Source organism: Amaranthus tricolor, chromosome 2 (assembly GCF_026212465.1).
Source record: "Amaranthus tricolor cultivar Red isolate AtriRed21 chromosome 2, ASM2621246v1, whole genome shotgun sequence".
NCBI classification, from domain to species: domain Eukaryota; kingdom Viridiplantae; phylum Streptophyta; class Magnoliopsida; order Caryophyllales; family Amaranthaceae; genus Amaranthus; species Amaranthus tricolor.
In genome coordinates this window covers 32,049,691-32,062,852 of record NC_080048.1, presented here as the reverse complement: position 1 = coordinate 32,062,852, position 13,162 = coordinate 32,049,691, and the positions used below count along the sequence as shown (strand labels likewise).

The 13,162-nt window shown below is 29.1% G+C and overlaps 2 protein-coding genes across 2 annotated transcripts; one reads left to right on the top strand and one right to left on the bottom strand.

Moving 5' to 3' along the window:
* Positions 1 to 7,424: 7,424 nt before the first annotated feature.
* LOC130806149 (expansin-like A1) lies at positions 7,425 to 9,211 on the bottom strand. The gene is made up of 3 exons (XM_057671097.1): positions 9,055 to 9,211; positions 8,438 to 8,547; positions 7,425 to 7,776 (listed from the first exon to the last, which is right to left on the bottom strand). The coding sequence occupies exons 1-3, from the start codon at positions 9,164 to 9,166 to the stop codon at positions 7,594 to 7,596; spliced, it is 405 nt and encodes a 134-aa protein (XP_057527080.1). The 5' UTR covers positions 9,167 to 9,211; the 3' UTR covers positions 7,425 to 7,593.
* A 1,653-nt stretch (positions 9,212 to 10,864) lies between these two features.
* Positions 10,865 to 11,873, top strand: LOC130805172 (auxin-responsive protein SAUR64-like). Its single transcript, XM_057669843.1, has one exon. It carries the CDS (start codon positions 11,134 to 11,136, stop codon positions 11,539 to 11,541), a length of 408 nt encoding a protein of 135 aa, XP_057525826.1. The 5' UTR covers positions 10,865 to 11,133; the 3' UTR covers positions 11,542 to 11,873.
* The last annotated feature ends 1,289 nt before the right edge of the window (positions 11,874 to 13,162 follow it).

The following is a 13,162-nucleotide window of genomic DNA, read 5'->3' as shown; positions in this document are numbered from 1 at the left end:
CATCACTCAAGCCTTTAAGACATAGTCAACTAGATTTTTACCTAATGTCGAAAATGAACAAGTCCAAACTTCTCCCAGGAGGGGACCTCCACCCATTCATAGGCCAACCCCACTCAATTACTATGTAGAGGATGTAGTTCAAAGCCAAGAAACACCGCCCATTCAAAACCGTAATGCTAATTACGCATCTCATGATAACACTAGTAAAGAACATTCTCATCAGCCCAGCAGGGGCAATCATTACCATAACATCTCAGAGAAATCATTGTATCATCCCAACCCTAACCGAAAACGAGAGAGACAAGACCCTAAACCTAACCAGGGAAGGGAAGAACGTCGCCAAGATCCTAACCGAATAAAGACACACTCTGTCCTGAATGCTAAAAAGATATTTACGAATTGAAAGCTTCGTTCTAGGGAGATAGATGCTCGTGCCCTCATCCACTCTAAGTGAAAAGAAAGAGAACACACTTATCAAGAATCCCCACCCCGATGGGAGGAAGTATCCCATCAAAATCCACTAGAGCATGATCAAGATAAGTTTGAAGAAGGAGGAAGTATCCATATTGAAATTAATTGATTTCTCAATAATAATAATAATAATAATAATAATAATAATAATAATAATAATAATAATAATAGGTCCAGGGTATTGAGAATCAATTAATTTTAATATGGATGTCAAAATATTCTTATCTATGGGTATTAGACTTATGGCTAATAAACTAGATCTGATTAATCTCAAACTTTTATTCCTTTGATTAATTATCTTGTTAAGCCCTTAATAAATTCAATACTCAAACTTTTTGTAGACGATTGATGCAATTTATTAATCCATAAGTCCAATAGATAAGAAGATTTTGATACCCATATTAGAATTAGATGATTTTCAATACCCTAAACCTCTTTATATTATATTTTACATCATTTTATATATGCATTCTTCAACTATTAATTATACAATCAACTCATTTCTTATTTTCTTCATAGTACAATTATATAAGTAGGAAAAATTATTGAGATAAATTGTATTTGAGTATTTAGGTCATTATAACATTTTACTGAAACTAAGATTGATCTGTATACTAATTGGATTAATCTACTACCAATTATAATCTAGTCATATGATGTCACACATAAAAGTATTGCAAGATAATATTATTATACCAAATAATATAAGATGATTATGCACATTGTGTTGGTAGTATACTAAGTAGATACCCGTGCTATGCACGGAAATTGGAAAAAAAATTCAGTTAATTTTATACTTGTATAGTATTTGTTTTAATGGTTATTTACTTTAGAGATTATAAACAAGGTTATTTGTTAGTATTTTAAAGATTACACACACGCACACACACATATATATTATGAATATTTAAAATTTCTTTTCAATAAAAATATGAAAATAATAAATGGTAAAACAAAATGTATTATGAATAATTTAAGTTTGTTACAACAATTAAATGATTACAATTAATTCAAAATATTAAAAAATAAATTAAAGGATTTATTTTAATAAAGCTTAATTTTTTTTATTTGAATAATTGAAAGATTTTTTCAAGATTTTTTAAAAAGAGTCAAAAAAATTTTAAAAGTTGGTCTCATTTTAAAGATCTTCAAAAAAAAGACTGTTTTAAAATTTTTATTTAATATAAATATTTTTAGGTGAAGTTATCTATTGAGTAAACAAAACTACTTTGTTTTTAAGCAAATAGAAAGTAGGCAAGTAGCTTGCAATTGCATGTGAGAGAAATTATGAAGTGAAATGCAAATTCATGTCACTTTATCTCAGTTTCTAGACTATGTCACTTTATCCTTGTCCATTGATTGTTCAATGGATAACAACTCACTCTTCAACCTCTTTTAGCTAAAACATAGTCAATTAAGGTCCGATATTTATTTTTTTCATAACTATATTTTTATAAATAAATTTACTTTAAAGTTTTGAAAAAATTATAAATTTTATTTTTTTATAATAAAGCTTAACTTTTTTGAATAATTGAATGATTTTTTGAATTTTTTTAAGAGTCAAAAATATTACAAATTTGATCTCATTTTAAAGATCTTGAAAAAATATTACCGTCTGTATAATTATTTTTTTAATAATTTATTTATAGGGGAAATTTACACATTTATTAAATAAAACTAATTTTTTAAAGCAAATAGGAATATGAAGTAGATAAGTAGCAATGATATGAATTTGCATGTCCGTATAATTATGAAGATATAATTATTCTAGCGTGGGTAAATAATCTTGAAAAATAATTTTGCTATATCAAAATATTATTCTCTTTATTTTGAAAATAATATTGGAAAATAATATTGGTTTACAAATTTAGTTGTGTTTCATTTTGCTATATGAAGAAGTTATTCTCTTTTACCGCGGTAAATACTTCGGATATAAACTGTTTACCAAATCTTCTTCTGCACATTAAATTGTACTATATTAGGAAATGATTTTCACTACAAATTCACCTGCTACGTCAATATAAAATGAGTGGAAAAATTTACGCTGAGAGTTTGACACGTATCAGTCTTGTTTTTTCATTAGTAATTTTTATAGATTACATCTAAGACATGTAAAGAGATATTCATCTTCATTACTTGAAAATTAAGTAATGTATATGAAGGTATATGTATCTTCATCGTGACTTTTGCTTTAAAAAAGATGAATGAAGTAACTTGAACATTTTGTATATAAGACACATATTGTCATTGTTTCTACAACACCATTTCTACGCCATAACAGTAATAAGAAAGTAGTTTTCTTATTCTGTACTAGTATACACGGTAATTCGGTCGGTGCTTGTGTACCAACATTAGAGAAACGACATTTGATGTTCGAATATCTCTGTTTTGGTATACTTTATACTCAATCATATAACATGGAATTCAAGTATGAAAGGTAGGATATTCTACTATATTTGATAATTCATATTATAATATGCATGCGATCCTATTTAAACATTAAGAAATGATTTCTTACAATTCCACTTTACGCATATATATTCCTATAATCCTTAACGCTTTTCATGATAAAGAAAATATCTCAAAATATTGATAGAAATATAATACAAGTAAGTTACACTACAATTACAATATAATATTGTACTTTGTATATGACAATGAAGAACTTCTTGGTTATGATATTAAAACCAAATGTAAAACACTACGAATATTTGATTGAGACACATAAGTCACTCGCAAACTTGTTATAGATTGAAGGCGATATGCAAACAATGCTTTGGTGATATTCCCACAAAGGTACCTGGGTTTGAGATTTGAAAAATCACAAAGAGATACAATCAATCACAATAAACAGTAAGTATATATAAAGTGATTAATCTAAATGAATATGTGTTTTAAGGATGATAATAAAATCAAAAACTTTATAAAGAGTTTATATAGTTCTTTAGAACTTCAAGCTAGAGAGAAAGACAATAAAGATTTTTTTATTTTAAGAAAAAATTATACCGTGAATAATACATTTTGTTAATTTCTCTACAATAATACCGACTATTGATTAATCATGAATAATACCAACTTAAAGGGGGTGTTTTCCTAGAAAATCCCTAACATGTTAAAAATCAAGCTATAGGTGATTATAAAACAAAAAATTTTGGTAAATTAGTTTATAAACTAGGAAAAATTGTTGTGAATAATCCAACCTATTTTCAATTAGCTGTCAATAATCCCACCTTTTGAAAAAATTTTAATAATTCAACTTTTGCTTTCAGTTTGTTGCTAATGGACCCTTCAAAGAAATGACCTACTATATCAGGTTACCTCTTATCTTCTTCCTTCTTTATAATAATTTAATTTATTTTTCATTACCTACCAATAATCCCACCTTTAAAATTTTGTTCAATAATCAAACCTTTCCTTTTTGTTTGTTGCCAATTGACCCTTCAAGAAACTAAATGAAATTGCTATTACTTCCCAAGCTTATGAAGTTGATCATTGTATAAATAGTAATTGTCTTTACATACATATACCATCAAATAGTGGTGTTCAAAAATTCGACCCGCTTGACTCGACCCGTTGACCCACATCCAACCCTTATATATTATCTTTATCAAGTTGAAATTTACACGTTAAAATATTATAAAATATTAATAATTGTCGTAAGTTTTTACTTCCCTTCAAAGTAAAATACCCTTTTTAATCAGTGCCAAAGAGAAATTGAGTATTTTAAAAATTGTCGATTTTTTAATAATAATTGAAGAGAAAATGTGTTAAAGAAATTAAAAGAGATTTAACATGTATGGATGAGATATGTAGGATTATTATAAAATAGTGGCGAAGAGAAATCGAGTATTTAGCTTCTTAAAGGGTCCATTGGCAACAAAATGCAAACAAAAGTTGGATTATTGACAACTAACGGGAAATAGGTTGGATTATTATAAAGAAGGAGAAGATAAGAGTTAACCTGATATAGCAGATTATTTTCTAAAGGGTCCATTGACAACAACTGAAAGCAAAGGTTGGATTATTACAAAATTTTCAAAAGGTGGGATTATTGGCAGGTAAGTGAAAATAGGTTGGATTATTCACAATAAATTTTCCTATAAACTAAAGTTGTTATTATTCTAGGAAAATATCCCCTAAGTTGGTGTTATTTATGGTTAATCAATAGTTGGTATTATTATAGGAAAATTAACAAAAGGTTGTATTATTCACAGTAATTTTTCCTTTATTTTAAAAAATAAGTTTTTGCCCAATTTACATTATCGGTATTTTCTTGCAATTCTATTTATAGAATAATATTGTAAGTTATCCATTCCATATCCATTTAATAACTGATAATATAATCAATTATATAATGAAGAAAAACTTCCATTGATTTAATAAGAATACAAAGCTCCATGAAACAAAGATTTTGTTCAACAAAACTAATAGTCATGATATAGAGATCGCGCTCCGACTTTTGGTCGCGCCATGTGACTAGGCTACTGCCTCTTGAATTGTTGGTCATGCTGCACAATATGCGACATTTGGTTGTATGACACGACTAGTCTTTAGTTCATTTTACTTCAATATATGTGTTTTGTTTTCAACAACACTTTAGACTATTAGATGTATTACTGAAGTTATAGTACATCAGATATGTTCTAACTGGCTCTAAAAGCCAACAAATTGTACTTATAGCTATTTCTTTGGAACAGAGGAAATAGCTCATATCATGATGATGTGCAAATTTTAATTAACCGCAAGCGCATGGTGTACGTATAGCTATACAGGTCGAGCTCAGGGAAGCGAGTTAATAGATTCGTTCAATTTATGATCACAAGATACGAACACACAAAATAGTTAGGTTGAAGATCTAACACTACTATGAGCAATAATGTAAATGATGCAACTAAAGCTAATGAATAAAGCAAGGATAGTGATTGATATGAAGATAATGATAATAAAACAAATCTAGGATGTCGGGAATCACCTAATGTTGACATGGAAGTCAATTACTCTCATAATTCTATGAAATTGAATCTTTAATATGATCAAACGTGATCTAATTAATCTCAAGCTTCTACTCTATTGATCAATATTGGTTTAAGACCTTACTAGTATTAATTTTCAAACTTCCGTTTTATTAATTAAACTAATAGGAATTTAACTTAAATATACCTCAATCCCAAATTAATTATAATCTCAAACTTCCATTTTATTGAAAAGGTTAATAAAGATATTTAAACTAAGGTTGATTAAGCATAGGTTTAATCATAGATTCAAATTCCACACAATTAATCCAAAAATCATTTCATGCTTCAAATTAGGGTCATTCCCTTAATCCTAAAAGAGAAATCTACTCACTAGACATAATTATGAAAATGAAATTAATAATGAATGAAAACCTAATTAAGATGCTAAACATGATAATAATGAAAAATTAAAGACAAAAAGACGAACAATTAAAGAGCAAAATAAGAATACTTACTAATAGAAACATGCATAAAGTATAAATTGCAATGAAGAAAACATAACAATGGAGTTTTTTATATCTAAAGGAAAACTCTAAAACTAGGAGAAGAATTCTGAAATTAAAGCCAAAAGATTATAAATAATAAAAAGTAACTACCACTATTTATATCAAAACCTAAAAAAGTAACTGAATTTCTTACAAAATAAAACCATCTCGTTAATCCAGTAAACGGTTCGTCGCTGCTTTAAAAGGAACAGAGTAGGCACTTCATTGATTAGCGACGCATTGTCGCTTACAGAGGTTGCAGAAGCGGCAAGTCGCCGCTAACTTCTGATCTTGAAAACTTGAGTATAGAGACTGGCGACGAGTCGTCACCTCTGGGTTAGTTAAAAGCGACGACTCCTCGCTTTCTCCTGTCTTGGCTTCTCGCTGCTTTCTTGGCGATGAGTTGTGTCTTGTGATGTGCAAATTTTATTTAACCGCAAGAGCATGGCGTATGTGTAGATGCGGGTTGAACACAAGGAAGCTAAGACAAGAAACTTGCTTATCTCTACTAATTATATTGCTCAAAGAGAAAAAAGTTTGATTGATTTTCGTCTAACAAATTAAAAATGCAATGAAAATATGGTTTAAACTATATGATGAAAAGATCTAGGGTGTCGAGAATCCCCTAAATTCTTGTATGATAATCAAACTCTCATTAGTGTCTATGAAATGTCGGATTAATTGTGTGATTAAATATGATCTTGTTAATCTCAAACTCTCGTTCTGTTGATTAACTATTAGATTTAGGCCCTACTAATTCAATTCTTACATGCTATTTCTATTGAACGAATTAATAAGAATTTAATTAAAATTTACCCTAAAGCAAAGTTGATTCTAATCTCACACGCTAGTTCTATTGACTAGTCCAACAAAGCATATTTAATTTAGGGTTATTGGCACAATTCAATCACTTTAATCCTAATTTCATAGACATATTCAATAATCAAATCATACTTGAATTATAGGTTCAAACCCTAACCCCAGAAAATGGATCTACTCACTATTTATGGTGGAAACAATGAACACAAATCTAGAATGAAATTAAGCATGATAAAAGATGATAATAATGAAATTTGCAAAGAAAAACAATAATTAAACTATGAGACACACAATTAAAGAACATGAATTCAATTTGTATACTAGTAATCTAGTATTAGTTTTTTTAAGGATCCCTAATTTAAAGGGCTATAATTAATATTACAAAAACTAAAATATACTCCCTCCATTTTTTTTTAAAGTTGTTCTTATTAAAATTTAAAGATTTTGACGATCAAATTTAAATGTTTGAATATAAATGTATCATAAATTTAACTTTTTAAGAAAATATATTTTTATGCAAATTGTTGAAAAATACATTTATCACTTGTTTCCTAATGAATTTTTGATACTGGTGATGATAGTTGTTAACGACTGACCTTAAAAGTCAGAAGATTAAGAACAAAAAATTCATTACGAAAATCAAATTATTATTATATGCATTTAATTTTTAAAAGTCCTTTTTAAAATTTTTCCCTAAAACCCAAAAATAAACTAAACAACCCTGAAAGCGTTAATACTTAAAATTACATATAATTAAATATAATTTAATTGTAATTATGTTATTTAAAAATAGAGGTAAATTATTACCTCTTGTACTCAATGTCTACTTCACCAAGTTTTAGGAGGTTTTTGGACTTGCCGTTGTAAGCCATTGCTTCCAAAGCCATTTTACTAAAGACAAAGTCACGACTAGTATCACCATGAGAATCAGTTACCATCACCTTGGTCCCTTGATTTTTGCATAGTCCAGGGTGCTTACATCTCACCTATATAATTATAAAAAATCATCAACTAAATTTTGTTAAACTTTGTCCATATCTCACGTTATCAAAGAACGTTTTGACGCTCAAAAGCTCATTTCATGCTTTGCTTCATTGTCATTATATATAGTGTTGAATTTTCAAATTTAATTGTTATAATAATAATATCTATATATCTATAATAAATAAAAGTCTTTTCATTTTCATATGAATGATAGAATTTCATTTTTAATGGATGTTGCGACTATTGATGAGCTTAATAGACTTAAAAAGATTTGCATGGTATTTCATTAAATGTAGCTATTATTTAAAAGTAGTGGTTTTTACTAACTATAGCTATTATTTAAAGTTTAATTTAAGGTATTATTAGATCAACGATTGAGGCTATTCCCACAAAATTCAAATAACAAGTCCCTTGATTACTTCCATTAAATTCTTAAAAAATAAAGTATATGATTAATAAATTAGCTTCATTAAAAGTAGTCGTTCGACTACGAAGTCGATCAAAACAACCATACAAAACCCTCGTATTTTGGGATAGTTTATTATAAATTCGCTTTCAATGTAAAATACTTGCAACTTATTATATGGAAAAATCTCACTATCGGTTGTAAGTATAAATGAAACAAAGGTACTATATTTTCTCTTTCAATGATAGAGAACATACCTTAAAGCAGGCACCACAACCAGCACCATCTCTATAAATCGAAGGGCTACCAGCAGCCAGTAATCCTCCATTGAAAGTGGGGGCCAACTGTCCATATCCACATGATCCGGCTGCATCATGCAAACTCATGAAATTTAATCAAATTCTTTTATTTAAAAGCAAAGAAACAATTAGTACTATTTTGCTCAACTTATAGCCGCATACGTATAATTTTTTTTACCGTTTAAATGAATTAGCTGAAAAATCTCATATAGTAAAATTTTTAATATTTAGACATTAAAACCTTGTCAATTAGACTAATATATTCATCCAAACATAGCATAAATTCAAAAATTAAAAGATCTTTAATCTCTTAGAAAGTACATTTCTAGATTATGCATTATTTTAACAAGTTGTTATAAACTCTTGCTCATGCATGATCATATACTTATATGAAGATAAAAAAATAAGTGTATATAACATTTCCTGATACCATGGCCTTTTATCATAATAGCCTGTAATATCATGTTAAAAGGACTATATCAACCAAAAGGTTAATCTGATGGTTAAGACCTCAGAATATATTATATGCTCTAATAATAAAAAATTTATATGAACCGGAAAATGAAGATAATTACATGTAAACTTATGATCGGTGTAAGTAGCTTTGGATCGATGCAAGCAACGATCACAGGCAGAGGCAGATGACAAGATCATGAAGAGAAAGCTTATTAGAACAATGAAAGCCATATTATAAGTAGAATATTAATTAAGAGAGGTATTTTTGTATAAAATTGTATTTGATGGGTGAAGAAACAAGGAGAATTATCAAGCTATTTATAGACTTACGTACGTTCTCATAAATTAAGTATAATATTATTAACATTGTATGCGTTGTAAGAACTTTAATTAACAAGGGAATAGTAGTCTAATACCATTGGGTTTGGTCCATCCCATTGCATTTGACTATACATACTAAACCATTTTAAGGCCAGGAGAATCACCTACTCGTACCAGGAAATTTATAGAGAATTAAAAACCTATAAAAAATATATATAAATGAAAAGATTCAACAACTTGGTTAATTCATGATTGGTTGTATAACAAATCGTTCATTGGTATCTTATACTATTACTTGCAATATTTTTTATGTATTTATAAAGGAGAGATATATTATCAATACGATCATATATTTGTGTTATTTTAAGTATAGAAGGGTTAAGGATACCGATTAGATACAATTAATTATGATTATTACACACATACAACTTGTTATTAGAATATCGTGCCGGTGTAAATTTCTAAAGTACTTGTACGGAAAATTAAAGGAATAAAATCTATACTTTCTCCGTTCCAATTTACTTGCAACGTTTGCTTTTTCGTGCAATCCACTACACTAATTCAATCGTTAATATCTCTAATTACGTAAAATAAAAAATTATAAAAATTTTATATTAATAATCTTTACAATGAGATGAATTAAACAAGATTTCACGACAAATTAAAAGTGACGAATAAATAATGTCATTTTGCCTAATATTGCAATTAATATGGAACGCAGGAAGTATTAAAAATTTGGGTCAACGTTTTGCATCATTATCCATATTCATTGAGTCCAAGGTTTCGCTTGTCAAACCATTGATAAGTATTACGAACGTACTATGTCCTTCCTGGTAAAAGTCAATCGAACCAAGGCTTTGAGACTATAGCCAAATACTCTTCGTTTATCAAAACCAAATGCTCCCAATTGTTTATCACATGATATGTTAATATATAAAGATCGATGTATAAGAAAGTTTAACTAGCTAATTATTAGATGATTAAACTTAAAAAATTCTTGGAACAAAAAAATACTAGTAACGTTTTGTATAAAATATATATATATAGGGTCAAGTTTCAGTGAAAACCAAGTTTATATATATAATATGCGAATTAAGTTTATAATATGAAAACTGTCAGAATTATAATTTATGAAAAGTAAAACTCTGTTTTGCGATTTTTTACGGATAATGTTTTTGGGCAAAAAATTAAGTTTTGTGCGGAAAGTAACACATTTTGCAAAAAAGTAATTTTTTTTACTAAAAGTAACACATTCTTGTAAAATTTGCTAATTTTTTTCTTCACTTGAATTTGTTTTGGGAAATAATCATTTTGTCTTATGGGGTATATATTCAATCTTGAGATGCCTATTTCCAATGACTTTTTAAAAAATATTTTTAAAAGCTAGAACTCCAAAAACACACATACCCCATTTCATAAATGTACTCATCTAATGAGATATCTACCCCTTTATATGTATAATAGTATCTGGTTTCAGTTTCACCGAAAATGAGGTTTTTCATAGAACCTAGATGAGATAAATTCATTTCATATATATACATATATTATCTATGACTGGGCAGTACGAAAAAAAACTTGTTTCAATTATTAAGGAACACGTTTGGCCACGCAAAATTAAATGGCCAAGAAGAGATTTACAATAATGATCCAAGAAACATATATGGGATTGGCCACATGGTATTGTTTCTATCAAATAAGAACAATGCCATTAACCATGAATTAACATGTCTTGAAGTGAATGCTATAAAACTCAACCATATCCCAATTCTCAAACTCATCCAACCAAAAACTGATCTCAAATATATATTTCTTATTCACATCTTCTATTCTCTCATTTTCCCAAATAATTCTGATATTCTTTCATAACACAACACAAAATGATCAGCACAAAGAAACTTATTAAGCTTGCAAGAAAGTGGAAAAGGATAGCAGCTGCCAGCAGAAAGAGAATCTCTTGGCCGCGACCAGTGGCCAATGAGGGTCACTTTGTTGTCTACACAAGTGATGGAAGCCGGTTTATGATCCCTTTGGTTTGTCTGAAGAGCGAGTTATTCATCGAGCTCCTCAAGATAGCCGAGGAAGAATTTGGACTATCAAGTTCAGGGCCAATTACGCTACCTTGTGATTCAAATTTCATGGAGTATGCACTCTCTATGATTCAAAGAGGTGTAGCTGTCGACTTAGAGAAAGCCCTTGTCATCACTTTAGGTAGCTGCAGACACTCATCGTTGTCTCAAGAACACCGAGAACAAACTAATCGACAATTGTTTATTTGTAGTTTCTAGAAAAGAATATTTAGGTCTCCTCTTGTACCAAACATATAGTACAATTTTGCAGAGAAAATTTACTTATATTTAGAAGAATATATTATTATTTTAACAAGCTTTAAGTATTCTAATCAGATAATAGATTTACTAAATTTAAGAGCCATATTGAATTGAATGTTATTCATTTACAATTTATGTGTTTTAATCATAGAGTACGCTGAGAGAAGTAAAGGGTTAGGTAAGAATCAAATTTATGACCACAACTGTGAGAAGCATATTTATTACAACTAAGACAAGATCCGATTTCCTATTTCGAATAATTAAAAGTTGATAATACATGGAAGGGAAAGTAAGGTGTTTTCTTAAACAGCTTTGGAACATTTTAAGGTGTTTTTTTAAACACCTTTGGAACATTTTGTAATGAATGAGATGACTTAAGCTGCAAATAAAAATGGAAGAAACTAATTAACAACATGAAGAGAATCTTATTTAATCATGGTTGAACAGTTAGATAGTAAAAAATATTGTTGATTTGATATGATGTTATTGTTAACTGCTTAATATAAGCAAAAACTTGAACCGGCCTAAAACAAGATCTTTACACCAATACAGTGCGGGTAGTATTAAGTCGGTAGATTAATAAACTTTTACATGTAACGTCCACTCACAGAATTGATTGGCTAACATGAAAGGATCCTTTGATTTAATCAAATGCTTACTGCTAAATATAAGCAAAAGCTAATAGCATAAGGAATTGCTGCAAGTTGATCACAACGTGTACGGTTTAGGTGATCCTATTAAGCAATCCTACCCGAACACGGCACATGTAATGCCCACTATACATATGTTGACATCGTTAAAGTATATAACATATTCTAAGACTTCAACCATCAGGTTAAGCTTTTGGTTGAGACCCCAGAGTATATTATATACTTTAAATACTATGTCAAGAAACAACTCAACCAAAAGCTTGAACTGATGGTTGAAGCCCTAAGATTTGTTATATAATCTAACAAATATGATACGACACGAACACGAAGAATACTTCTTCCTGATGTAGTTTTGCTAATATAGTAGCACCTGTGAGGTTACCATACATGTCACGCACAGCATAAAACATTAGTACTTGATTTATGAGTCTAATGGTAGCCTTCAACTAATCCAAACAAAAGCAATAACAATATAAAATCAAGTGTTACGCTATGTTTGGATAATAATTATATAAATAAACGGAAGGGAAAGGCGGGAAGGGAAAGAAAGGAAACGAAAAAAAGGGAAAATAACTCGTATTTTTTTAGGAGGGGAGGGGAGAGAAGAGAAAGGAATGAAGATGAGCGTTTTCCCTTTAAATTTTTTCGACTTTAAAGCAAATACTGAGACCTAACAAAAATTATTCATCAAATACTTCAAATCTCTTCCCTCTCATTCTGTTATTCAAATAAGTGATTCTTCCTTCCTCCAAATCATTCCCCTTTAATTTTCTCCATTTCCTTCCATCCAGACACCCTCACGTGACATGTTCACCTGATATTCATATGGGGTTGCTTCCAAATAATGAAAACATGATATTACCAGTAGAGGTTATATGTCTTTAGCTAAAACCTATAAAATTAGAGCATTTCCAAAAGCTTTCTCATAA

What these genes read in the sequence shown, in the direction of transcription:
- LOC130806149 (XM_057671097.1), bottom strand. Translation starts at nt 9,166, where the DNA reads ATGGCTTTCATTGTTCTAATAAGCTTTCTCTTCATGATCTTGTCATCT. An exon ending in CACCGATCATAAGTTTACAT is followed by an intron (nt 8,548 to 9,054) that starts GTAATTATCTTC and finishes TGCATGATGCAG; the next exon opens with CCGGATCATGTGGATATGGA. An exon ending in GTTGTGGTGCCTGCTTTAAG is followed by an intron (nt 7,777 to 8,437) that starts GTATGTTCTCTA and finishes ATAATTATATAG; the next exon opens with GTGAGATGTAAGCACCCTGG.
- LOC130805172 (XM_057669843.1), top strand. Translation starts at nt 11,134, where the DNA reads ATGATCAGCACAAAGAAACTTATTAAGCTTGCAAGAAAGTGGAAAAGG.